General features: G+C 38.1%; 1 protein-coding gene across 8 annotated transcripts in view; it reads right to left on the reverse strand.

Annotated features, from left to right (window-relative positions):
- The window catches only part of SON (SON DNA and RNA binding protein), a 31,816-nt gene that overhangs the window by 4,586 nt on the left and 433 nt on the right, over positions 1 to 26,797 (reverse strand). For 2 of the 8 annotated variants that reach the window (XR_012493996.1, XR_012493993.1), the window contains exons 2-9: positions 23,541 to 23,707; positions 15,895 to 21,795; positions 14,435 to 14,595; positions 12,398 to 12,544; positions 12,031 to 12,219; positions 4,935 to 5,045; positions 3,519 to 3,635; positions 4 to 83 (exon numbers count right to left, since the gene is read on the reverse strand). Coding sequence is in view for 5 of the 8 variants with exons in the window: in XM_074325771.1 (XP_074181872.1) it covers positions 2,966 to 3,019; positions 3,519 to 3,635; positions 4,935 to 5,045; positions 12,031 to 12,219; positions 12,398 to 12,544; positions 14,435 to 14,595; positions 15,895 to 21,795; positions 23,541 to 23,707 (6,847 nt within the window). In the remaining 3 variants the exon portion in view is untranslated. Of the gene's footprint in view, positions 1 to 3; positions 3,020 to 3,518; positions 3,636 to 4,934; positions 5,046 to 11,134; positions 11,930 to 12,030; positions 12,220 to 12,397; positions 12,545 to 12,699; positions 14,206 to 14,434; positions 14,596 to 15,894; positions 21,796 to 23,540; positions 23,708 to 26,797 lie in introns of those variants that run through there. The other 6 variants (XM_074325754.1, XM_074325758.1, XR_012493997.1 and 3 more) reach the window with 5 other exon arrangements.

Consider the following 26,797-nt stretch of genomic DNA (forward strand, 5'->3'; position numbering starts at 1 on the left):
TACCTAGGCCTCGGTAGCAGCAGTGTTGTGAATAGTAGGGCTGGCACTGACCGGGGCAAGAAGACAGCTACAAGGATTTGGCCCTGAAACAAGTTTCCATACAGAGGGGTGAAAGTTCACAGGTTATTCTGTGAACAGTCATCTCTCTTGTATCCAACCCACTGAACCATAATTTCCATCAAAGCAGCAAAGCACTTAATGTCATAAGATGCACAGCTGTATACATTAGCATGGTCAACAGTCAATTGTTTCCACACAAAGAAATAATGTGATGCCTTTTTTTAAAGGGCATCCGTGTACATGTAACAAACTACTGAATTCTACTGTTGATCTTTCTGGCTATTTTTAAAAAAATTTATGACATAAATCTCCAAATGATTATTTCCCCTTGTTACTAAATTTTAGATTTACATTCTCTAGTAAATGTATAGCAGAGGTCATTACTTATCAACAAAGGGGATAAAAAATTTTGGTAAATCTAGAAATAGTATACACTAGTCATTTTCCTGTATTGATAATACTAAATTTTTTAAATCTTGTTTTCACACAGTAAAACTGTGTAATATTATTTTCCCCCAGCGTTTTAACTATATGCTAGGGAGAAAACATGCCAATGATTTATGTGACTAGACATTAAGTTCAAGAAGGTGCTCTGATGGAAGGAGGCAGCTGTGGAGGTAAAAACATACCCCTGGTTCAGTTCCTTATTTGGTGCAGGCCATGCAGTGTTGATGTATAAAGAGAAAAGTTAGCTGATGCTTGGGTATTAACTGCCTTGTTGCTACACACCTAGAATGACTTTTACTTACTTCCAGGTTCATCCGCCCCTCTTTTCCAGGAAACACTCCTAAAAAAAAGGGCAACTGTGCAGAGTGTAATACAAATCCAAAAAAACCCAGGTTTCCAATTTTGTTTCCATTCTCTAATATCTTCATCTGTTTCTTTACCCCAGTGTGTATAAAGTTCACCAAAAAGATGACTAATCTGAGACTACAATAGTAAGCCATATTCATCAGGTCATCTCCAAATCATTCCATTCCAAAATATAACGGTTCTTTTCAATCAATAACCATGTAAAAATGTTTTAGTGACAAAAAATAATAAAACTCTCCTTTTTCATCTAAGAATATACTGCAACAAACTTAAAGAATAAGGAGAATGTTGGCATTCTATGTGGTTTTTAACATATAGAGAGGGCGTTGGGCTACAGCAAGGCAAGAAAAAGCCAAATGATCATTTGAAAAAGTTTTCTAAACATAAGTAGATAGTTTTGTGATATTTGACAGTGAAGATAAATGATGTTTTCTTAATAACTTTTCCACATGTCCTAGCTCATTTTTATAAAATGTCTTTCCTTAATAATGGTATTAGTAGCAAATATTCTTCAGTATCATACAAATTAAGTTTTCCTAAAAACACAGCTTTCTTCAGTAATTATTTTAAAATTTGGTCAGATGAACACATCTATCTCATGATAATTTATCAAAATGATTTACATTATTTACATTTAAAATGATATAGGTTATTTAAAAATCTATAAACTGTTAAGACTGGAAATAATTTAAGGGAAAAAGTTTACAGGGAACCAACTGAATCTGTAAAAGATTCACTTTTTTAAAAGTTAACATGAATTTTAGAAGTATATTTAGAAGCATTATGGATCAGTACCAAAATTTTGCAATGGAATCACATTGAAGTTTCTTAGTAATGTACATGACTATTATGTGCCTAAACACCCATATAAGCTTCAAGTCTAAGTTCCTGAAATACTGAGTACTCAGCTTCAAGATTTAATATACATATTAAATATATAAGAATATATAGAATTTATATACAAATTCTTTAATAGTATTAAAGAATTAAAACTTAAATGTACATTTATAATTCTCAATGAGATGAAAGCAATTTTCAAATACTATTCAAATCACTTTCATACTTGAAATACTGTAGTAATATTAGTCCAGAATTAATTCAGACTGAAAAATATTTTGCTGGATTCTCATCTTTTTTTCCAATACCAACCCCTAGTAAATTAGGTAAGTTATAATTTTTTAATGAATCTGTGTACTCACTATACACATATTGGAGTGCAACTATTTCCCCCAAAAAATGGCAGGCAAAGTGAGAATATATAATGTTTCCTATTAACCTGTTAATAAGAGGATCACCAGAGATAATGCTATCAAAAAGTGAAATAAATGTTATGAGATTAAAAGGTCCAAAGCAACCAAAATCTCATTTTTCAGAAATTCCGCCCATCCACTGGCACTCATGGCAATTCTCTACAGGTACCCATCACATTACCACCCTGAAAGGCATGAATGAGGACTTGTCTTCACATGACACTTGAAGACTGAAATTCCAAGTAATTACTTGCCCATGATCACAAAAGGAGTCAGGAGTACGGCAGATAAAGAAACCTTCCCAATCCATTAGACCACGGAGCCTCCCAGTTTCAGCACTGCTATGCTGCCAGTACTCCTGAAACAAATTTCCAATCACCCATCCAACCAGGCCACATCCCTTCACCAGAATGCATTTCTTCAGGAAGCCCTTCTTAACCACCTAAGACTCCCCCAACAACGAGGCAGCCGTAGGTGGAGTTCATAGGTCTCATTGCAGGAATCTGAAACCAGGAGCACCTATATCTTCGCAGCACGAGGCGTCCATCCTCTCCCTTGAATTTAGGTCTCATATATCCTGTTTTTTCATGAGATCAGTGGTTCTCAAATTAAGCCTGTGGATCACCAAAGGCCACCAGGGCCTAAATGGTGGTCCACAGATAGTATTCTCCATCCCCATCCCACCCTCTTCACCCTTCAACACTGCGCACCCCACGCTCCAGCCGTCCTCCCCCAGCCGTCCAGTCCCATGGCAAAATCACCGCATGCAGTGCTAATACTGGGGCCTCCCGACCACTTGCTGTAACCAACAGCTGCCAACCACAAGGACCTGGGCCTGAAGATCACAAGAAGGGTGAGGAACAGGGACCAAGGAGGCTTACAGGAGGGCGCAGGCACTAAGGAAGGGGAAAGAAGGGCAGAGGAACAGCAGTGGAAAATTAGGGTGGTAGAGGGCTCTTGGGGGCAGTGATCCACCAAAACTAAACCTGAAACAAAGTATCCCATGATGAGAAAAATTTGAGAACCACTGCTTTGAAATCATGAGATTAGTAGTCAAACAGGAACTGTGGAATATTCTGAACAATACCTAAGATACACTGTTAGCATTTCAAAACACAGTTTAAAAAACCACCCCCCAAAAGAGCAGTAGCAGCAGTAATAAAAATAACCTCAGGATATAAACTGAGTGGCTCCTGAGCCATATTTATACATTGGCAATAGTCTCACGAATCCGGGTCCACCTTCAGTGTCCATCCTGGAGTATATACACATAGCAAATTTACTCATCAACTTGGGTTAGAGTCAGTGGCTTCTTTGTGCATTTTTAATAAAATACTTTCTAAAAAATTTTAGCTTTCAACTTGAACACTTTTCTATGTGCATTATGTTGTGTACCTTTTTAATCCAGGCTTGGGCACCAGTATTGGCCAACTGTTCTTGTGTCAGAACCTGTACTCCTGTACTTCCTGTGAACTGGCCAGGAATAGAGTTCAGCTGAGCCCAGGCATCAATCTGAAGACAAGAAGATGCATCAATTAACTAAGTAAAATTACTTATCTAGTTAAAATGCCCTTGGTATATTAACAATTTAATTCACTAAAAATGGTTATTTAGTTCCTGAAAAGGCTAAAAAAAAAATGGCTTAAATATCCACTTTTTAAGACCACATAGTGAATTTATACATATTTAACATTGTTTTCCTAAACATTCCAAATAAGTTTGATAACATTCAGTGAGTCCCATTATTAACATGATTTGAGCTGTACCTCTTCTAACTAAAAAGCATAGCTACCATACTCATTCTTCAAAATACCACACACATAAAGAGCTCATATGGCAAAGGATACCTGCCCTCCTGCTTACATATCTCATATAAATGCATTCTAACGTCATGACAGCCAGTTTTTAATTACTTCCTTTGAAGTATTATAAATCCAGAATAAATGCAAGATACATGCTTAAGTAGTAATACAAAAAATTGTTCATTCGAATATACTGGGGCGGGGGGTGCCAAAAAAACGTATACACATTTTAAGAAAAGAAAAAACTATTAAACTAGTAATACAGTGGTATCTCGGTTTTCGAACATCTCCGTTGACAAACATTTCGGTTTACGAATGCCGTAAATGTTATACATCTATGGTATCATTAGATAGTAAAATTTATTCTTAATTTGCAGTTTTAGGGGTTGATTTTAAAGGTCTGGAACGCATTTTGCATTGCTTTCTATGGGGAACCACACTGTGGTTTTCGAACGTTTCAGAACTCGGTCTTCCGGAATGGATTATGTTCGAAAACCGAGGTACCACTCTACTCAATATACACCGATAACAAGAGATGAACACAAGTCATATGTACACACTTTTTTAGCACCCTCTGTATAAAATCGCTTTCTTGCTGCCCATTGTTAAAAGCATAGATTCTGACTTAGACTGACTAGGTTTGAATCCTAGCTCCCCAACTTACTAGGTTTTATGACTTTGGGCATCACTATACTACCTACATTTCACAGGGCTGTTAAGAGCAATTAGCTATTTTTATACACGAGATTATAAACTGTGAGGGCAGGAAATTTTTTCTATTTTATTCTCTCAAGAAACAGTTCCTGTCATATAGTACACAGTAAACATTTACTGAATGACCAGACCCCAAATTGTTCATTTAAAATAAGCTAGCTAATTAACAAATGATTTATTTCCTTGGATTTTCAAGGTAAGGACCTACATTTCAACAGCACGCCACAGATTTTGCTTATGTCACAACAATCTAGTTAATGAAATTCTCACTTAAGACATTAAAATTGCTACATACCCGTTCCTGAGCTCGATTTAACATGCTCATGGCTTCAAGGTCAAATGCATTCTCACTGAGTCTTTTCTGAGCAAGTGCCCGCTCACTCATTGCTGTCGAGATGTCCACAGGCTAAGAAAGAAAACACAGATAATTATCTCAAATTACGACAGACCCCCTAAATTCTGAAAAGTGCTCAAATCTTTAGTTTCTACATGTGAAAAACAAAATAGTCTTGTATGTATTAATAATCATGTAAAGTAGGTAGAAGACTCAAACAGGTAAAGTAACCTTGGAAAGTAGACGAGGATTGTTTAAGGTAAGTTACAAAGTATTAGAAAGAGGCAGCTGTTGAACTCAATCCAAAAATATGATGCCATATTTCCTGTATCAAAATATAATCAGAGAAAGTTCCATGAAGAACTTAAAATTATCTCTAGCTTTCACTAAGAATTTTTAAAACTATTTTTAAACTATTAATTTTATACTCATTAGCAGTTTTTATTTTACTCATCAGCATAACCTTCAGAAGCAATATAGTTCTTGAATAGCAAGCAGAAAACCACTATTGCGTCAATGGTCTTTACTCATCTGCAGACCTTTTAACCTTCTTGCAGTTTTCATATACTTTGGGTCTTGAACTTAATTTCTTCAAAGGATATATTCATTATGTAAATGAATCTTTTGTTTTTAATTTATATACATTTATGACCAAAGTTAATATATTTCTGTGGGATTAAAACACTTAAGGTTATGTTTGAAACGTCTTAGGTTCTCCCTATCAAAGCTCATCTTCTACCTGTAAAAACCTTATGCTAAGCAGAGATGACTTTATGATTTAACTTTTAAAAATGTTTCATAATGTCCAGGAAAATTCTTAAAGGTACCCTTTAGAACAAATCCCCACTGTCAGATTTGTGGAAGGCTCAACCACAGAAGGAAGAAACTCATCAAGTGAGTATCTGATGCTTTTTGTTCTAACATTAAGAGCTCAGGTTGATCTGTACCAACTCACCAATTTTTAATACTTGTTTTCCTGCGATACAACAACCCATTAATACCTATTTTTTAGTTATTTCACCCAAGAGAATTCGTTTTTGGAAAAAGCTCATCTGACATGGGAAGGTTTCCCTGTATTCATATACAAAGAATGATTAATAAGTACTGCTTGGGTATGACAAATATAAGGCAGTCAGTAAAATGAGTTAACAGCTAAGGATTTATTTAAAAAGCTAAGTAAAGGCTACCTGTAATTTGACTATGTGCTGCATATAAAATACTTTTCAAAACAAGACCTATATAGTAGAGAAGGGTATATGACTGAATAATTCTGTCATGCATAAGGATTACTACTTCCTTTCCCTAACTTCAGAAGCCCTTTATCATTCATCACTCCATCATTCCTAGTTATCTTGCTAAATCACCTAATATTTCTTTAGCAAAATTAATTTTTTTCTTACAAAGGATAGATTCTTGTATGTCTTCTTAAAATGAAAGCAAAATTAAACTGCATTCTGTAATTGTTTATTAGACTATTTACAGATTTCATGAGTGAAAGATCTTAATGTCTTAGTCAACTTAGTAAATTATCCAAACTAATTAGAATATTTCCGGGGCCTGTAAGAAATCACCTAAGCAAAATCAGACTGAAACACACTAAACACTAAAAACTTAGTATGTTCGCCTTTCACTTCTATTGTAATTCTGACCGCTGGAACTTCCTGGTCAGAATTTATGTTCCTTTAGCCTACCGTAGATGTTTCCTAAAACTCTCAGGATTATTGATGTACTTTTTAAAGGCCCACCAAATACATCTCAAATACTGTTCAATAACCTTGTCAGAATTATTTTGGGTTCCACAGTAGTCTATAAATCTATGTGTTAGGGGGTTAGGTATAAGTAATACATTTTTATTCCCAAGTCTAAACTCAAGAGGAAATACTGGGGAAAAATGTATCTACCAACCATTCCCAAGCCCTGATCCCTAATGTCCAAATATAAGCCATAAAAATGTAGTTAAGATGGCTCTGAAAACTCCTTTTCCAAAATAAAATTAATTCTTCCCAACTGTAAAGCAAATAAATATACCTATCTGTAAATTCATCCTTCTGAAGACATTTTATATCTTCATACTTTTTTCTCTTTAAGCCTTTATTGTAGAAGCAGGTAACCTAATGCGTCATCATTTTATCCCCACAATGACACTTCTTTCAAATCTCAGTAATATTTTGTTAAATTCATATCTCTGAAAATAATTTGAATATAGCAACCTTCATGCTTAATATAAATTTACTTTAGATAAAATTACTAGTTTTTTCCTAAGGTAACACAACCTCATTTATTCAACAGGCTTACCAAGTGAGCTGCAAGTTCATGTCAAAATTTTATTACCAAATAATAATTGGACTAATTTCATATTTGTTCCTTTTTATTATGAAGAGATATGCTCAAAATAGCATGAATCAGGATTATCTTAATTTCTTAAGGATCCTCAAGAGTTTGCATCTAAAAGCATTATTTCCAGGATTTCAAGGTAACTCAGGATATACAATGCATAAAAAGCCAACTATAATCCCCAAAGCATTAATATGCAAGGATTAGGCCAAATGTATGTATCAGTATTAAACACTCAAAATATCACTGCTACCCTTTATAGCAGCATCGGTTCAATAGAATATTCTACAGCTAGCTAATGAGCACTTGAAATGTGGCTAGTACAATTAAGGAACTGATGTTTCAGTGGCTGTTGACTACTACATTGGACTACGTGTACTATACTACATAATGGAGCTTTAGAGCCTTAAACATCTTTTAATGTTGCTCAGAAACAGGAATGTGTGAAAGGTACCAAAATGATGCTAAAAAATCCCTTCTAAAAACTAGAGGGAAAAAAAATCTTAAATCCCTATTATCAAGTTGTCATCAACAAGCCTTGTTTCCACTGATACACTAGACTTGGAAGTATATCTATATAACTATGATTGTGTAATAATAATACTCCAGATATCACAATTCGGGGAAATGCTTAAATTTCTTTTTCCCTAGGACTTGTTCTTAAGGGTGAAATCTACATAAAAGAGTGTCCTGACCTGAATACTTCTCACTTTAATAAAAACCTGTCCAAGTTATTTATCTTTCTACTTCATCAACACAGATTACTTTTTCTTCTATAACCTAAAAAGGTATCAGGAATAATAAAATACATAAAGTAAATAGTACCATGCAACATGCATTACAGGGCCTAAGCTGTAATTGTGTACCTTCTGTATCTTCCTCATTTAAAAAAAAAGCCTTCTAAGTCAATTTACTCCTCCTTTTGTTAACCCAACTATTTACATAGAAAGAAGTAACTTCAATAATTCTTAAAAAGACAAGGAAAGGCTACAAAAGAGCTAAAGAGAATTATAAGGAAGTTAATCAGATAATTAAAATAGCTCCTAACATGAAAATTATTTTCTACACAGGTAACTACAGGTATCTCGAATTAAGATAGTATAAAAGAATGATTTTAATTATAATGGAAGTAAAGAAAAAGCATCTGACTGATACATAAAACATTATTTTAAAACATTTCACAAAAATTAATGAAATACAAAGACTCATATAGAAATGAAAACGACTGCTTCAAAAACAAAAGCCACACTAAATATAGAATGCCTGAGTTGTTAATGGATTTGCTTCATTTTAAAAGGTGAATTATGAGTCTTTTTGTAGTATAGAAAATAATCTAGTGCAACTATTAGTTAACTTATACACTTGATCTAAATGAAATATAACAGAAAAATAAATAGATAACCCATTAAATGGTTTAAGGAAATTCAGTGTTAATCACCTAGGAGAACCTAAGGAGAGAATGAGTAACAAGGCTGTTACATTCCAGCACTGCTAGGAACTATGTGTTTAACTTCCAGTTGAAATTTTCATCTTGACCCAAGAATTTAGCTTTCCTAAACTTTATGAATTTAGAACTTCTAAACTTTAAGAGATTTTTAGCTCCATTGGGATGTGAAAATATTCTTCAGTAATAAAAACGAAGCACACAGCCTGAGACAAAAATTATCTTCACATGTAAGCAATCACTAGACCCTCATGGAGAGCTACTTCTGGACTTCTAAACGTTTACGATGGATAATAAACCCAAGGAAGTTTTATGTCAAAGATTACATTTAAATCGCCTACCCAATAAGCCTTTGCTAACATTTATTACCAAGAATTAATGCCCCCAAGGACATTTTTTTAAATATTAGTTTTCCAACATTTATTTCATTGCTTATAAATCAAATTCACAAAAATATAGTCAAAATTCTATAACCACTCCTTACTGAGAATGGCTTACTACTTCTTATGCTATGGCAGTGGGGCACACAATCTGATGAGTTGATATTCCATAAGATGGATTTATGTTGATCCATCCACTCATACTTAATGTCAAAGAGCACTCACATGCAAGACAATTGGTGGGATCAAATCTGTGACCTTTGCCTAAATGTTTTATGCTCAACACTAAAGAACCACAAAATCCACTTGTATTTTTAAAAATGAAAAAGGTAAAAAAAAAACTTTAAATACTATTCAGTTAAAATATTTGCTTTAAAAGAACTGTTAAAGAACTTTCCTTTACTCTATGAAGGCTTTATTTCAACCCCTGATGGAAAAGGGTCAATGCTTTCATAAAATTTCACCAGTAGTATTCCACAAACATTGGTATATAGAACATTATTAATCTTACAAATACAAGACACAGTTAAATAACCGGAACTCAACATTTTACAATGTGAACATTTCCTCCAGGTGTTTAATATTATTGCTACATACAAGTATAGAAACCTGAGGCCAAAACAAAATCCTGTCCCTTTTCCTCCTAAAATTTTGGGATTGTTTTAAAATTAAAGTTAACCTATGTATTGAGTCTACTCTTCTAAGAAACTAGCTTAAGAGTTCTGACATCAAATAGTTGTATATATCCTCCCATAGGAGGAATCTGCTTCATTTATTCTGCCCTCTGAACAGAACCTTTCTTCCTCCTGCTTTAATAAAACACTCCCTTTACTTATTATAAAATTTGAATACCCACGTTTTCCCCGAGATTTCTTTGGAATAACTCTTCCCAACGTTTAATTAAAATTTGTCAACCACTTTTGATGACAAACAAGGCTAAGGCAGCCCCCGGTCAGTGTTAAGACTAAAATTGGCAGAATAGTGAATTTCAAATAAATATACATACATGCATATAAATTCTCAGTCAAAAAAGAAAGTCATCAGGATTCACTAATTACCTTCCCCACTTTCAACTGAAGTTAAAATAGTTATGGCCATTTATTTTCTTGGGAAAACCCCTTGGAATTTTGCAATTTTATAGGGCTTCATTCTGTTGGAAAACTTTTCTCACATAACCTCGCTGGCTTTTTTCCAACTCTTTGTTAAATGCTTACTCTGCAAGAAATGACTAACTGCGTATGTATCAGAATTTCTAAGTAAGTCTGTTCAGCCCTTATCAATGGTTTATAGTCAGCGACAAGACTTAAGTCAGTTGCAACTATCAGTTATCCTTTCCCTGGTCAATGTGCAGGTAGCCCGATTTAGGGATTAGCAACTGAGCTCCTCAACTTGTTTCACTAAAACAGTGGACAAACCAGCCACCCTCCCCTCAACCGGCGATGGCGTAACTTGCTTCAATTGTTGAACCCCATGTAAACAAAGATCATCACCAGTGACTGTAAGTCGCACTGGCCAGTTATCATGTCCAGCCAGCTTCATTGTATAGAATTTGCTCTTTTAAAATGCCGCAGGTCCAAAAAAAAAAAAAAAAAAAGCAGTGAAAATGTCACCTGTGAATAGCTCAGGGGAAAAAAAATACTATCAAAAAAATTTCTGATTTGGGTTCTGTTCACTTTCTGGTTTTATAAACAGGATTTGTTTATTTGTAATATTGGGGATGTTTAGTGGAAGATGACGATATGGCCAATAAAGGGAACCTCAAGGTGTAGAGTACAGGTCTCTCTGACCTACATATCCCAGAAATGCAAGAAAAGGAAGGGGAAGAAGTCCCACATTGTAAGGGCACCAATAATCTAATCCAGTCCTTGGACAAATGTCTGGGCTCTGGAAACCAAAGGCAAGAGGTGATGACTAGTCTATGGTATTTAAAACCCCCACCACCCTCTACTAAAAGTCTCCACCCTCCCAGATCCCCCAAGCGTGATTTTGCACAACAAGTTAAATAAAAGTAAACTGTTTATTAAAAGATACAGCAAAGGTACAGATACAGAGATACATACAAAGATACAGATATATATATATATATTTACATATATATACAGTCTTGCTGTTTTCATGTGCACTGTATTCAGCAGCACATATTTAATCAGGCGGCATTTTACTGGGGTTGTTTTGACACTTGGCGTTATTACTGCGTCATTTTGACAAGATGCAACTATAGCCTCGTGAAAATTTCAAGGTGTTCCACTTCTCCAACTTTTAATAGTAGCAAAGAGGGGAAGGAGAAGGGAAATGGAGTACACCAAGGCTGAGCATTAAGTTAAACACAAGAATTCAAAAGGGCCAAGGTAGCACAGGGAAGGGAAAATGATTAAAATAAAGGCTATCTGACAACCCAGAGAAATAGTAAGAAACCATTATTTAAGGGCAATGGGCTAAGTATCCAAGATGCTCACATCGGCCTACAAAGACCTTTCCATTCCACGTCTTGTGTTGAACCTGATATGCCTCTCTCTGCTCAATCCCTCCACCCAGTAAATTTGCTACCACCAAAATCTAGAGCTATAGAGCCTTGAAGCAAAACGGGAAGCTAAATAGTTGTACCTCGGGCTACCTTCCCACAAGTGCAAGGAGGGCCCAATGTTGGGTAGGGATGTGACAACACTGTTCTCTGCAATTCGATGCTTTTCACTTTGTGGCTTGGTTCCACAAAGTGAATTGCATCGAGTTACTGTCAAATGAGAAGCTGCGGGTTGTTTCATCTGTCGTTTAACCCGGCCCTGCCGTTTACCCCGGCCCTAAGAAGAGTGAAACAGAATCCAAATCAGATATAAAATAACAATAAAATGGCAGATTCAGGTATAAAAAAAGAAAAATACATAATATTTCTCTTACTTACCTCAGAGGGTAAAGTGCTGCTGAAAACATTATCATCATCTTTGTTTTCTTCACCATTTTTCTCTACAGGAACCCACTCTCCATAAACACTATCTGCTTCTTTCTTTCGGTGTTGAGATCCAGATGACACAGGAAATTCTTTTGTTAATGTTACCTGGCTTTTTGGTGGAGTTGGCTTTGCTGCAGCAATCTAGAAAATAATGTATTTCTTAATTAAAACTCAGTAGATATTCAACAGTCTGAAAATGATTTTGTTCATTATTTCTCACAGTATTTAATTCATAAATTAAAAAACTAAATTCCATTTGAGTTTTATTTAAATAGTTCCATAAGTTCTGTTTCATCAAACCATAAATGCTAATACTCACATTCAGATTGAAAAAAATGGGTTTGGGTTCACTGAGTTTAAAGGGATGATGATAAAAAGGAGGTTCTTCTTCCTCTTCATCCGAAACATGAGGTTTATTCACTATTACATCATCATCTTCTTTACTCTGTGCGATCTGTTTGCATTTCTTAAAAAGTAAAAACAAAACATAGATCTTACACTTTAGATAAAATGTTTCTTAAAAGAACCAAACCACATAAAATCAGCTTTCAAAACTAAAACAAGATTGATAGATTATAGGTAAATAACTTGACTTAGTTATTATTTAAACACACTAGCTGGTCAGTCAGTCAACAACATTTATTGAGCACCTACTATGTGCAGAGCACTGTACTGGGCACTGTCCAGATAATACAAAAAAAAAGACATGGTCCCTGCTCTCAAGGAGCTTACAATCTAGTTCAAGAGACAGAATACATACACATGAAATAATTGAAACGCTTTTACAGAGCAACACAAGTTAACAAGTGCAAACTGATATAATACAAACTGAATACATTAAGTGCCGAAAGAACAAAAGCTTAAGAGAGAATAGAATCAGGCAGAATTTGATAATCAAGGAATATTCCTTGAAGAGTTCTAGACCAGATTTTCATAGTTAAGAACAAGGATTGGCAAGGAAAGGAGAAGAAAGTGATCTAGTCAGGTGGTGGTAAAAAGGTGAGAAGAAACTTATGAGACAAGAGGGCTGAAGATGAGGCTAAAAACATAGGGACACACTAAGTGTTCACAGGTTTTGGGTAAGGAGTTTGGATCTGATAAGCAATAGAAAGAAGACTTTACTAGGTCCTTTATTTAAAAAAAAAAGTTGTAATTCATATTGTAATAAATCTAAGTGATGAAACAGACTAAGAAACTATGTGATCCCCAAAGGTATGGCAAAATAAAACATCGGAAACATTTGCGATTGGGTTAGATAATAATGTCTCTCCATAAATGTCTTTATAGGTTGAGTCTCTAAAGGAATAGAACTCAAGAATGGAAAATAAGGCATGATGGAGAGGTTGCAACTAATGAGGTCTGACACATAAAGCAAAGTCAATTCCTTCCTGAGAAGCAAAGGAACAGACTCCATTACCTGGCTTTATAAAAAGGTCAGAATAAATTTGAGTGGACTTGTCTCTATACATAAAGTAGTAGAATTTGTGACATCCATTAAGTGAAAATATTACAATAGGATAAAAAGCTCATTTAGCCAAAAACACAGAGTATACTAAGCTTGTAACCAAGGGAAACAGAATATATTGACAGTGGCAGGCTGGCATAAGGCTAGCCGATAGCAAGTTTCAATATGTGAAAATGGTATTTCTGGATCCTAGCAGCAATATTTCAGCATTCCCCCCACCCCGAAAAAAAGACAAACAAAATAACATTAATAAAACAAAGCCCCAAAAAAGCCTTAATTGAAAAGATCAAATTCTTAAAAACAAAAATAAGTGTTTAAAATATATATGTTACTGCCAAAACCCGAACCGCAAGGAAGAACTGATAATGGCTGGCCATTATCATCAATGGCTGGTACCAAACAGCCAAAACCCGAAATGTTGATGCGAAAGAAGTTCCTTTCAGGCAATGGCCAGCTATTCTCATTAATTTCCAAGCTCCGGTGGCAAAAGATCATTTCTGAAGATTGTCTGTGTCTTTGCGTATATGCAGTACACTCGTGGCGATCAGTGAACACGTCGTGAATGGAAACGAAACTGTAGGCGAGCTTCTGCGTGTTGCTCACTCAACACCTCCTCCATTCAAACGAACCGTCCCACTCCTCAGTCAGTTTGGCTTCTAAAACTGGAAAGCAAAAGTAATGGGAAGTAACTTTTAGCTAGCGGAGCTTAGCCATCCCGGATAATGGCCTGCTAAACAGAGCTTCTGCCGCTGCCACATCTGTATTTCGGGTTTTGGCCACTCGGTGCCAGCCATTATCAGTTCAGCCCACAATTCGGGTTTTGGCACGCTCCAGAGTCAACTTCACTGGAATAATCCATTTAAGAATGAAAACAAATTCTGTCTAGCTTACCTCAGTTAGTTCTTCTATAGTAGCTCCTCCTGACTTTTTAGCAACTTTCTCTTCTATTGTAGGTGGAGGTGCGGGCTTTAGGTTTGGCGGTAAAGGAACACCAGCCTTAGCACACATGGCAGCTGCATTAGCTTTGGCTATTTCAAGTAATTGAGCCTTATCTGTAAGAGGAAAAATATAAGCAGTTTTCCTAAAAGGCTATACATTTTGTATTATCAAAAATTTCATATGCTAACAAAACTGAAAACATCAATTTTCTGCCCTAACTTACAGCTGTTATCAAATTACTCTTTGGCTCAGGTTTTAAGCGAATGCCTTTTAAAGAATCAAGTCCACTTTTAGCTTCCCATTCAAATACCACAGAAGATAGCTAAATTATACGACTATGATGATCACCTTGACACACTCTAAGACACACACCTGCCAAAGCCTTCTAATCTGACATTTTAAACCACTCTTTCAGCCCAAGTTCAAGTGCCACCTCTTATAACAAGTCATAAGTCAGAATTTAACATTCCTCTCCACTGTGCTCCCAAAGCACCTTACCTATATTTACAGCAATCATCACACACTGCTCTTTTTGGTAATTTTACTATTTGGTTAAAGAGACACATGTATTTTATCCATGTCTCCTCTACTAACTTGTAATCACTTCAGGAATTAGATACTGTTCCTCTCCTTTGAATGAAAAAGAACTCAAAAATGTTTTTTAAACCGAATGCGTTCTCCCTTATTGTTCTGTTAGGATCTTTTTCTTTAGACAACACTGACTTGGAAATGTCCAACCTGGGATAATGATAAATGAGCCATTAAATTTATGCAGGTAGTCATGTATTAACCATACATTTTATTACCTATGTGCACTTCTTAAAATCGGGGCATTAGAGTACTTTATTTTTAAAGTAAGGCAGATTATTAAAATCACTCTAATAAATTTCACTTTATTTTACTAGTATCACCTACCCAGGTAAATAACTCCCTATAAGCAAAATTCCCTATTCACTTCCATTACCCATTATACCTATTAGAATTACCTTCACAAACATTTAAGTGCTATGTTGCCATTTTAAGACATGTAACACTAAAGAAACATTGTAACTTGAGGCTTATTTGCAAGGATTTGTGTTGGAATATTATGGTAACAACCTGAGCATATACTAGCCTTGTCTCTAACTAGCCTTCTACTTTCCACTTTCGGTTATGGAAAATGGTTCAAGCAAAATAAAACATTCAAGTTTGAAAACACCTTGGTTCTAACAGACTCCAAGACAGGTCTTTTTAACTCTAATTACAAAAGTACTTATCCCTACGTTTTCTAAACACAAACTAACCTATTAAAACTTAAAAAGAAACACTTATCCTAAACCAATAACCCAAAATATCCCATGACTCAAAGATCAGAAAAACACAGATTTAAATAATTCTCTATTACACTACCATTAAATTTTTAAATGACTTACTCAAATCTGTTAGACGTTTAGGTGATCTGCCTCTTTCAGAAGACCGGGATCGTTTACGACGGAGGGGAGATCTGCTAAACCTTCTTCTCAAGGGTGTTCGTGATCGCCTTAATCTGACTGGTGATATGCTAAAGCTTCGTCTTCTTACCACAGACCTTGATCTTCTCCGACGACTAGGAGTGCGGCTCCTTCGGCTTGGGGTACGGCTCCGTCGGCTTGGGGTTCGGCTCCGTCGGCTCGGGGTGCGGCTCCGTCGGCTCGGGGTGCGGCTCCTTCGACTTGGGGTGCGGCTCCGTCGGCTTGGGGTGCGGCTCCGTCGGCTCGGGGAAATACTAAAGCTCCTTCTCCCCACAGATCGAGATCTTCTTCGACGACTCGGAGTGTGACTCCGACTCCGCCGACTTGGGGTGCGACTTCGAGCTCTGACAGTTTTCCGGTTATCCCTGGAGCTTGATCTTTTTCTTTTTCTTTCCCTGGACTTGGATCTGTGCTTCGGAGATCTTTTACGCTTCTCTTTTGATACAGATCGCCTTCCTCTAGACTTAGATCTTGACCTACTGCTCCTTCTTCTGCGTCTTGAACGTGACCGTGAACGTGTTTGAGAGCGATGAGACTTAGACTTAGATGATCTCTTCCTTGCCCTAGAACGAGACTCACTGGTCCGCTTCCGTGATTTGTGTTCTGAAGATTTGGACCGCTTACTTCGAGATCTTAATGAAGAGTCTCTTTTCTTCTCTTTCTCACCTTTATCACGGTTCTTATTTTTCTTGCTTTTTTCATGTGTGTCTTTAACTTTTACAAAAATTTCATAATCATCTTTTTCCTCTGAAGATGACTCTGAAGCTCTTTCTGGTACATTAACTACAACTGGACTGGCAGCAGATTTGTCACGTTCAACTTCACTCGCAAGTAAAGGTCCTTCAATACCAGCTCTGAGGCTTGTAAGACGTTCCATGTCCTTAGGAAGTAATGGTCTTACTAAATCTGCTTCATTAATATCATCAATACTGGCAGAAAATCCTGAACCAGATAGTATCTCTTTAGCAGGGAGAGGTACTTCTTTATCTGTACTACTTTCTTTAGGGCTGAGAGCAACCGCTGTCTGGTCACTCTCTTTCATAGGTAATGGTCCTTCTGCATCACTACTAATAAAGTTATTAGACGGTAAGTCAAGATGAATGTCTTTAGCAGGCAAAGGTCCCTCTATGTCAGCCTCACTGCCACCACTGGGGCTCGTGGAAATTACCATGTCATGTTCAGTATCTTGAGTATTTAAAGATACTTCAACATCATATTTACTAATTGAACTGAGAGCAGATGCTGTGGCAAATTCAATACCCTTACTAGTTCCCATTGTATCAGGTTCAAGAGCAAGAGGGCCAGTAGAAGATAGAGTTCCTCCTACATCAGTTTCACTAACACTAGGGCAGGTATCCAATACTGTGCATTGTTTAGTCTCACTCGTAGGCAAAATTTTCTCTTCACCAATTTCACTAACAGCACCAGTACTGGCAGCAGACGCTGTGCTATGTTCCATCTCATTAGCAATTAAATGATTATTTATATTAAGGTCTATATTTATACCATGTTCACTTTCATAAGAGTTATTCTTCAGGTGTCCTTCAGTATATGGCTCTACTTCTGAATGCACAGTAATTTCCTGCGTGCCCATCTCTGGAGCACGAGTTTCATCACCAGATAATAAAACACTAGACTCCAGCATCACTGGTGCAGACTCTAAAACCATCTCAGTTGGTGTTACTTGAGTCTGCTCTGAGACAGTGACTGCAGCAGGCTCCAAAATTGTCACAGTGGATTCTGGGACAGAAACAGATGGTTCTGAAACAATCACATTAGGTTGAAGAACTGACACTGCTGGTTCCAGGACAGGCACAGCAGGTTCCAGGGCAGAAACTGGCACATGAATGGTAACACGCTCTGGCTCAACCAAGGCCAGAGGTTCCGGGACAGCCTCAGCCGGTGGCCCTAGGACAGACACAGCCAGGGGCTCCCTGACAGTCTCGGTTGGGGGCTCTGGGACAGCCTCGGCCGGGGACTCTGGGACAGCCACGGCCGGGGACTCTGGGACAGCCACAGCTGGGGGCTCTGGAACAGCCGCAGCTGGTAGCTCTGAGACACCCATGGCTGAGAGCTCTAGTGTGCTCTGTGATGGCTCTGGAATAGTTACTGCAGGCTCTAGCACAGACATAGATACCTCTGAAGCAACATGTCCTGAAGCTCTCATGGAAGCAAAGGTTTCTGCTGTCTCTGACATAATAGAAGTCTCTGATGTTAACATAGTTGGTTCAGCTGACACAGGAGTTTCAGATAACATGTAAGTCACAGGTTTTTCTGGAACAATTTCATGTTCTTCTGCTACTGCAGCAGACGCTATAGATGTGGATGTAGCCGAAGATTCTGGCTCTAGTGGTGGCTCTGGAACAGTCACGGCAGCCTCTGATGGTAACACTGAAGGCTCTGATGCTGACATTGAATAATTAGCAAGTACTACCGAAGGCTCTGAAATCTCACTTTGACTCACAGGAGGTTCAGGCGGTGGTACAGACTCTTCAGGAGGTAATGCTGGCATCTCAGATGGCCAAGCATTTTCAGCTGTTAATGCTGACTGCTCAGTGGGTAATGCTGGACCCTCTGGGGGTTCCTCAGGAGGCAATGGTGGTGTCATTGGTGGCTCCTCAGGTGGCAATGGTGGCATTGTTGGAGGCTCTTCAGGAGGCAAAGGTGGCACCATATATGCCTCCGTGTATGTATCAGTGTAAGAATCAGTGTAAGAATCAGCTGCCATAGACATCATTGAACGATCAGCAGTATAAGATGACATCATAGATCGGTCTGCAGCAGAGTACGATGACATCATAGACCGGTCTGCAGCAGAGTACGATGACATCATAGACCGGTCGGCACCCATGGACATCATAGATCGCTCAGCCATTGGGGACATCATGGAGCGCTCGTAAGCTGACATCATAGAGCGTTCATAAGCTGACATCATAGACCGCTCAGCCATAGGGGACATCATAGAGCGCTCATAGGCTGACATCATAGAGCGCTCATAGGCTGACATCATAGAACGCTCAGCCATAGGGGACATCATAGAGCGCTCATAAGACATCATAGAGCGTTCATAAGATGACATCATGGAACGTTCTGCAGCATAGGACATCATCATAGACCGTCTAGATGCTAACATCAGGGGTCTAGGTGCTAATCTATATGGTCTGGGAGCTATCCTATAGGACCTGGGTGCTATCCTATATGGTCTAGGTGACATCCTATAGGGATCAGGAGTTAGTCTGTAGGGATCATGGCCTAATCTATAGGGGTCTTGCCCTAACCTGTAGGCATCATGACCTAGCCTGTAAGGGTCATGACCTAACCTATAGGGATCCTGAGCTAACCTATAAGGATCCTGAGCTAACCTGTAGGGATCAGGAGATTTTGAACCCAACATAGCAGAATCTTGGGTACTAGATGCTAACATCTGGGCATCCATGGTACCAGACGCTAACATCTGGGCATCCATGGTGCCGGAAGCTAACATTTGAGAGTCCATAGTGCCAGATGCTAACATCTGGGAATCCATAGAGCTAGTTGCTAACATCTGGGAGTCCATGGTGCTGGTTGCTAACATCTGGGAGTCCATGGTGCTGGTTGCTAACATCTGGGAGTCCATGGAGCTGGTGGCTAACATCTGGGAGTCCATGGAGCTGGTGGCTAACATCTGGGAGTCCATGGAGCTGGTGGCTAACATCTGGGAGTCCATGGAGCTGGTGGCTAACATCTGGGAGTCCATGGAGCTGGTGGCTAACATCTGGGAGTCCATGGAGCTGGTGGCTAACATCTGGGAGTCCATGGTGCTAGAGGCTAACATCTGGGAGTCCATTGTGTTGGACGCTAGCATCTGGGAGTCCATGGTGTTGGACGCTAGCATTTGGGAGTCCATGGTGTTGGATGCTAACATATGGGTCTCCATGGTGTTAGAAGCTAACATATGGGATTCTTGGGCCATCAAGGGATCCACTCCTACTGTTATAGAAGTCTCCCCCACTAATGTAGTAGGCAGCTCCTGTGCTACCGTATTATAGGATTCCAGCGCTGTCGTCGAGGGCACCTCCAGGGACTGCGACACGGTCATCGTTGACAGCTCCGTTGTCACCACAGACTGAACAGAGATCTCCAGCGCCACAGTTGCCACAGGCTGCCCAGGCAACTCTGGCGCCCCAGGCTGCCCTGGCAACTCCAGCACCCCTGTTGCCAGAGGCTGCCCCAAAAGCTCCAGTGCTCCAGCTGCCCCAGACTGCCCCGAGAACTCCAGTGCCCCAGTTGCCATGAGCTGCCCAGGCAACTCCAGTGCCCCAGTTGCCACAGGCTGCCCCGACAACTCCAGTGCCCTAGTTGCCGAAGGCAGCCCTGGCAACTCTGGCACCCCAGTCACCGAAGGCTGCCCTGGCAACTCCAGCGCTGTCGTTGCCACCGGCTGTCCTGGCAACTCCAGCACCATCGCTGCCTCAGGCTGCCCCAGCAACCCTGTTGCTGTTGTCACCTCAGGCTGCCCAGGATGTTCCATCGTTGTCATCCCCACAGGTTGCTCCAACTCTGTCGTCGTCACAGGTTGCTCGGTCAACTCCATTGCTACTGTTACGGCAGGCTGCCCCGGCGACTCTACTGCTGCTGTCACCGCAGGCAGCCCTGGCAACTCCTGTGCCATCACAGGTGGCTCTGATACCTCCTGTGGTGGCTCCAACCCCATGGATGGTGCTGGAAGCCCTGGCAATTCCTGTGACAACTGTGGCACTGACGTCACAGAGGGCCCCGGCAACTCAGGCACTGCTGTCGCAGGGGGCCCTAGCAACTCAGGCACTGGGGTAGAAAGGGGCCCTGGCAACTCTGGCACCGGGGTAGCAGAGGGCCCAGATAACTCCAGCACTGGAGTCACAGGGGGCCCCTGCAACTCCGGCATGGAGGTCGCAGGTGGCCCCGGCAACTCCATCGCTGAGGCCACCGACGACTCCAGCAGCTCCAATGCTGTGGTCTTGGGCAGCTCCAGCAACTCCTGTGATCTTGTCATGGATGAATCTGCAATCTCCGATGGTACTTCTACAGGCTGCTCTGGCAATCTTAGTACTTCAGTTGCAGATGACTCTGGAAAATCCATTGTTGTTGATGTGCTTGGCTCAGGGTATGCCTCAGGTGTCTCTGATGATACCGCAAGGGTTTCTGATGGTTCCAGCACTTTTACTACTGGAGGCTCTAACGTGATCTTTGATGGCTCTGGAGGTGTGCTCTCTGAAGATTTCAGCACAGATTTCATCTGATATGCCACTGACATTGGTACAGATGATTCAGATGACTTTAGCTCTACTGTTGTAGTAGGCACTGGTGCTGTTGCAAAAGAATCCAGGGTTTTTGTCACGGATGGTTCCAGCGTTACTGCCACAGACTGCTCTGACTGAACTGAGATTACTGATGTAGATGCAACTGACAGTTCTGCAGTTTTTGTAACTGGCTTCAGAGTTTCTAAAGTGTGTGGCTGTGATACCTCCATTGATACTATAGGAGGTTCTAGCACAACTGCAGGAGATTCACTGGTCTCAGACAGGCCAAATGCTCTTACAGGATGCTCCAGTGCCATCGCTGACGGTTCAGAATCAAACTTCAAAATGGAATCTGATTCTAAATCCATGTTCCCATCATGATGTGATTTCGGTTTTGATTCAGATTCTTCTGGCTGTCTTTTATACTTTTTTTCCTTTTCTTTCTTCTTTTTCTTCTTTTTATTTTTGTGCTTTTTATGCTTCTTTGACTTTTTGGCGGGAATTTCATCAGTAGGATCTGTTTGTACAGACACACATCTACTTTTTCTGGAGACCTCCTTCAAGTCTGAAATTAAGAGAAATTAATTTTAATTCATCAAACATTCCTTCAAGTAGACTTAGCTAAGCCATGTAAGCCAAAATTTACATTCCATGTTAAGACGACATCGTTTAACACTCCTTGTTAAATAAAGTTACCAAATAAACTATTTTCCATAAACCAATTATCTGAAGACTGACACTTTTCCAATACCTCTACAACTAAAGCCTAGATTAAAAATAAGTTCTTAGTTTATAACAAAAACTTAGAATTACATTAAAATGTGTTTCAACCAAATTCGTTTTAAAACAATCATTTTCTCCAGCTCTCAAATTATATCACATTATTTTTAAACAGCTTTCATATTATCAGTATTAGAATTCCTATAAAAAATGCTAACGTTAAATAATTTTGTGACTTTTATAACCTCTATTTATGCAAGAAGCAAAATGGCACTGGCTCTGGAACAAACTGTCTGCTTTTGGACCCTGAATCAATCCACCACTCACTAGACTGACACTCTGTCTCCCATAGTAAAAGAACAAAGTGAGTTAAAACGTACAAAGTGCACTGAACAATGCCTGGCATGTAGTAAGCTGCTCTCATCAATTACTAGTGATTGCTTTTATATGGCACACAAAGGTCTGAACAACAAATGTAAAGCATCAATATGGAACATGAATTTTACCTTATTACACCCATGCTATGTCTTAATAAAAATAACATATTCCCACCAATAATCTTCTAAAATTACTAAGAAACAATTTTTTATATGTCTGCTACTACTACTGCTACTAATAATAATGTCATTTGGGGAAGAAATTTCTTACAGCCTTTAACAAGTAACATAAGAACATTTCAATCTGCCTATCTGAAAGAGAGTGGCTTACAGTCCACTTTATAACCAGGTGGGATTTACTCTAATGCCAGTACTAAATTAGATAAATCTTACTGATCCCAGAAAAAGCTGATCAGAATCCTAGCCCATTAAGATTATGGGAGGGTAAAAAAAAAATCAGCACACAAGACCTATTCCAAAGCAAAACTAATCGTTTTCTATCATTTATTATGCACCAAATGTTAGCTAAGTTACAATTCAATCAATAAAAAGTTGCTAGTGCCATGAATCTAAGTATAGCTAAAGTCTCTGCTTTTCTTTACCATACCCTGTACCAAAAATAATAATTAAAATAAAAATACCGTACCATACTCCATTTCGAAAAATTAAATGAAGATATTGCTATTTTTGTGGTTCATCATAACACTTTCATTTCTAAGCATCAATTATTTAATCAACTCCAAAAATGATAAATATCCAAGCAATGATTCCTCTGCATTCACTGCACTTTTAAGAGGAGTAGATGCAAACACAAGACAATTTCTACACGTAGTTTATAAAATAAAACCTCCCAGGGTTTTAAAATCATGACTAATGTGGTCTAGGATCCTGTATCTTCCAAAGTGCACATTTACACAACTGTTCAATGAAAACCCACTTTCAAAATCCTGGCACTGAGGCACTATGAGACTGAATCAAAGTTATGTTCCACCAGCAAAGCAAACAAGTACATCAATGTTCATATTTCAGTAACAATTGTATTTTCAAAATAATCAAACGAATTCTTCAGTAAACCAGTCAAACTAAAACTTAAATTTATTGAAGTTTTAGATCTAATGAACATTTTAAATACCATTCAGTCAAAAAATAATACTGTTTACCGTTAAAAAAATCATCTTCAAGTTTTTCAAACAGCTCATTATCTCCAACTTACCTGGCTTGCATCGTAGTTCTGTATCTAAGACCCCAGAAAGTACTTCCTCTATCTTCTGAACTATTTCTTCATTTGGTAGACTCCTGGCGGAGGCAGCTGCATCACCTGCCTGGTTTCCTTCAATAGGTGTATTTGTTTCACCATTGAGCTGGCCTTCACTCCTTCCACTTTACAAGAAAAGTTATCAAAATTCATTAATATTTTTACCACATTATACAATAAATTTTGTAACTCAATTGATTAAAATCATCTTATATGAATACATTCACCATTTTTGTATTTATTTCAGGTTACATTCCCTACTAGTAGTGCTTCCTTAACACTATCTACTTATAGATTTTTACACCAAGTTTTCAGAACTGTGAAAAAGTCTTCAAAATAAATTTCTGTGCTCATCTTTTTTAAAAAATAAAACACTCCCAGAAATATAAATTTATTTAGATTTCAGTTACCTACATATTTATCTCAGGAAAGAAAAATTATTGTAAGATCACAATCACAAATCCAAAGAAAACTATATGACCTAATGTTACAACAGAAGCTATAGCCACTATAAAGCCACACCTGTGCGTGGATCACAATCACCATCAACAGTATCAAGGAACACAAAGTTAGCCACAGACACATCAGGTAACATGTAGACTCTGATCAGACTTAGGTTGATGTTAGCGAAATGCCACAAAGATTAAAAACAAAAATACATTTATATAATTTTTACCCAGTCATCAAAAATCCTAGTATAAAAAAACTTCCTGGAGATCAAAAAAAATTCACGTAAAACAAGTGACAATTCATTTATACCAACAGTAAACGAACAGATTGAATGGGTGGCTTAACATATTTTCAACTCACTGGGTCAATTCATTTTTTTTTTTAATTGGGGTAAAGTGTGTGTGTGTGTGTGTGTGTGTGTGTCTTGAAGTGCACATAATCATCCATCATCTGTATACACCACGAGTGGTCACCATCAAAAGTCTAGATACCATCTATCGCCACACCATTGACCCCTTCACCTATTCCTCCCTCCTCCCCAACCTTCTTCCCCTCTCATAACCACCACTCTGTTTTCTGTATCTATGAGTTTGTTTTTGTTTTGTTTGTTCATTTGTTTTGTGGGTTTGGGGTGTTTTTTTTTAAAGGTTTTTTTTGTTTTGTTTTACAAGAATCTTAATAGACATAAGAACATGTCATTTACCTGGTCATTTTCACTACTTTTGTATAAATTTGCAAAATTGTTTTGAAAAATAATTTCAAGAACACATTCAATTTAACTTACATTTTAGCTAACAAAACAGATGGAATTATGCTCCACTACCTGATAAAAATTGGTAGTTAACCATAATTAAGGAACATCTGGTTTTCTAATACAATGATGCACATAATTAACATTTGTTGACTATTAATGTCACAAGGTTCTACATTTTTTAAACTCATTTAATCCTAATGAGACCCTAAGATCAGCACTATTATTCTGATTTTATAAATAAGGAATATGAGGCACAGAAAAGACAAGAAACCTTGCTGTAGGTCACACAGCTATTAAGAGGTGAAGCTGCTACTCAAAGCCAGAGCTCATACTCTTAACCACCATCTATATATAATAAATAACCTATTTTAACTACCTAAATTTCAGTCTCCTTACCGAAATTGACATACGTAAAAATAGAAGGGACATAAAGCTCATGGAAATGGCAAATATCAAAAATCTGTTTTTAGACCGATAACGTATTACATGTTATTTCAGAAGCTGAATATTCCTCTAATAATAAACTGCTTTCTCTGATATTCTTTAGAATTTCCTTCCAAAGCACTTTTCCTAAGCACTTACACATACGTAATTACCTCACTAAAAAGGCAACAGATTTAAAAATCAGAAAAGTACAACTAAAAAAAAGTCAGTCTATGAGAAAGTAACCATCTTAAAGCTATCAGGATGTTTACCTCAAAAGGGATGAAAAGGGATGAAAATTTCAAACCACCTAAATATCCATCAACACATTCCTACAGAATTCTATGGAACCATGAAAAAAATGTCCCGTAAGTTCCAAAAGACTACGGAGATTGATTAAAGACAACCTTGTTCACAATACATTAGGTGAAAAAAAAACCAACACAAGATAATCACATTTCACAAAACATGCATGTGCATCTGTCCGCACAGGAAAAAAAAAAAAATCAAAGAACATCAATAACTGTGGTAGTTTTTAATTTTGTTCCTTCTAAATTTTTTAAAGTTTTTCCACAACAAAACACTTTCTAACACAAAAACCGATTTTAAAAGGTATGAAAAACATTACAATAAGCAAACACAACCACTTATTGCACGAGACTATTAGAATGTAATGTATCCCCCCCCAAAAAAAATATATTACATATTCCCTTAGCTCAGGTCTTTTCCCATCATCCTGAAAACACAAGCATGTAACAAAATTTTTGAAAGCAATGGAATGAGTAAGCAGATATATTTTCCATTTAAAAAACAATATATCCTGTAAAAAATAATCCTAGCAATACTATATCGTTGCTCCAATAACCCTATGTTAACTCGAGCGCTTAATTTACAATTGCGTTTTCCGCTGATTTTTATTGCTCCTGATGTCAACTTTTAAACTAAAACTAGCAAAAACATTTGAACTCGGAACAAATATTTACGTTATACAAAGCAAAAAATACTGAAAGACAACCAGTGAACAACCACATTACCCACACTATTTTCCTCTGAGTAAACAACTATTTCTTTGGAAATCTCTCCTCGTTCAAATTTTGTGGAACCAAGGATAAACTACGTAAAGTCTACCAGCAATGTCAAAAAGGAACGTGTTGTTCAAATATCAATTGGGGCAACGATAGCAAATAAAAATTTAAATCTACACACAAAGCCCATCTTTCACTTGCTAAATTAAGAAATTAGTAGTAATTCAAAGTCCCCTTCCATCCTCAACTCGACATTTTGGTCAAAGAAGCTAACATTAATTGAGTTTTTTTAATTTGAATTCCGAATCTTACAATGCTGCCTAGTGGAAGCCACAGGACACTAGGGCCCAAATAACCTAATTAGAGGATCCCGACCCCCAAATGGTCTGAAGCATGTAGTAAAAAGCGGATTTAAGTTTACTCAAAAAACGGCCGTTAGAGACCCTTTCCGGTCATAGGCACCGACCGGCGAAATCCGCGGAGGCTGAGAGGGGGAGGGGAAACGCGGCAGCGGAGGAGGAGCTGAGGAGGAACTAGGCCCGTCCCTAGTGGACAACCAGGCC

The sequence above is a fragment of the Rhinolophus sinicus genome, linkage group LG01 (genome assembly GCF_036562045.2).
Source record: "Rhinolophus sinicus isolate RSC01 linkage group LG01, ASM3656204v1, whole genome shotgun sequence".
In the NCBI taxonomy this organism is placed as follows: Eukaryota; Metazoa; Chordata; class Mammalia; order Chiroptera; family Rhinolophidae; genus Rhinolophus; species Rhinolophus sinicus.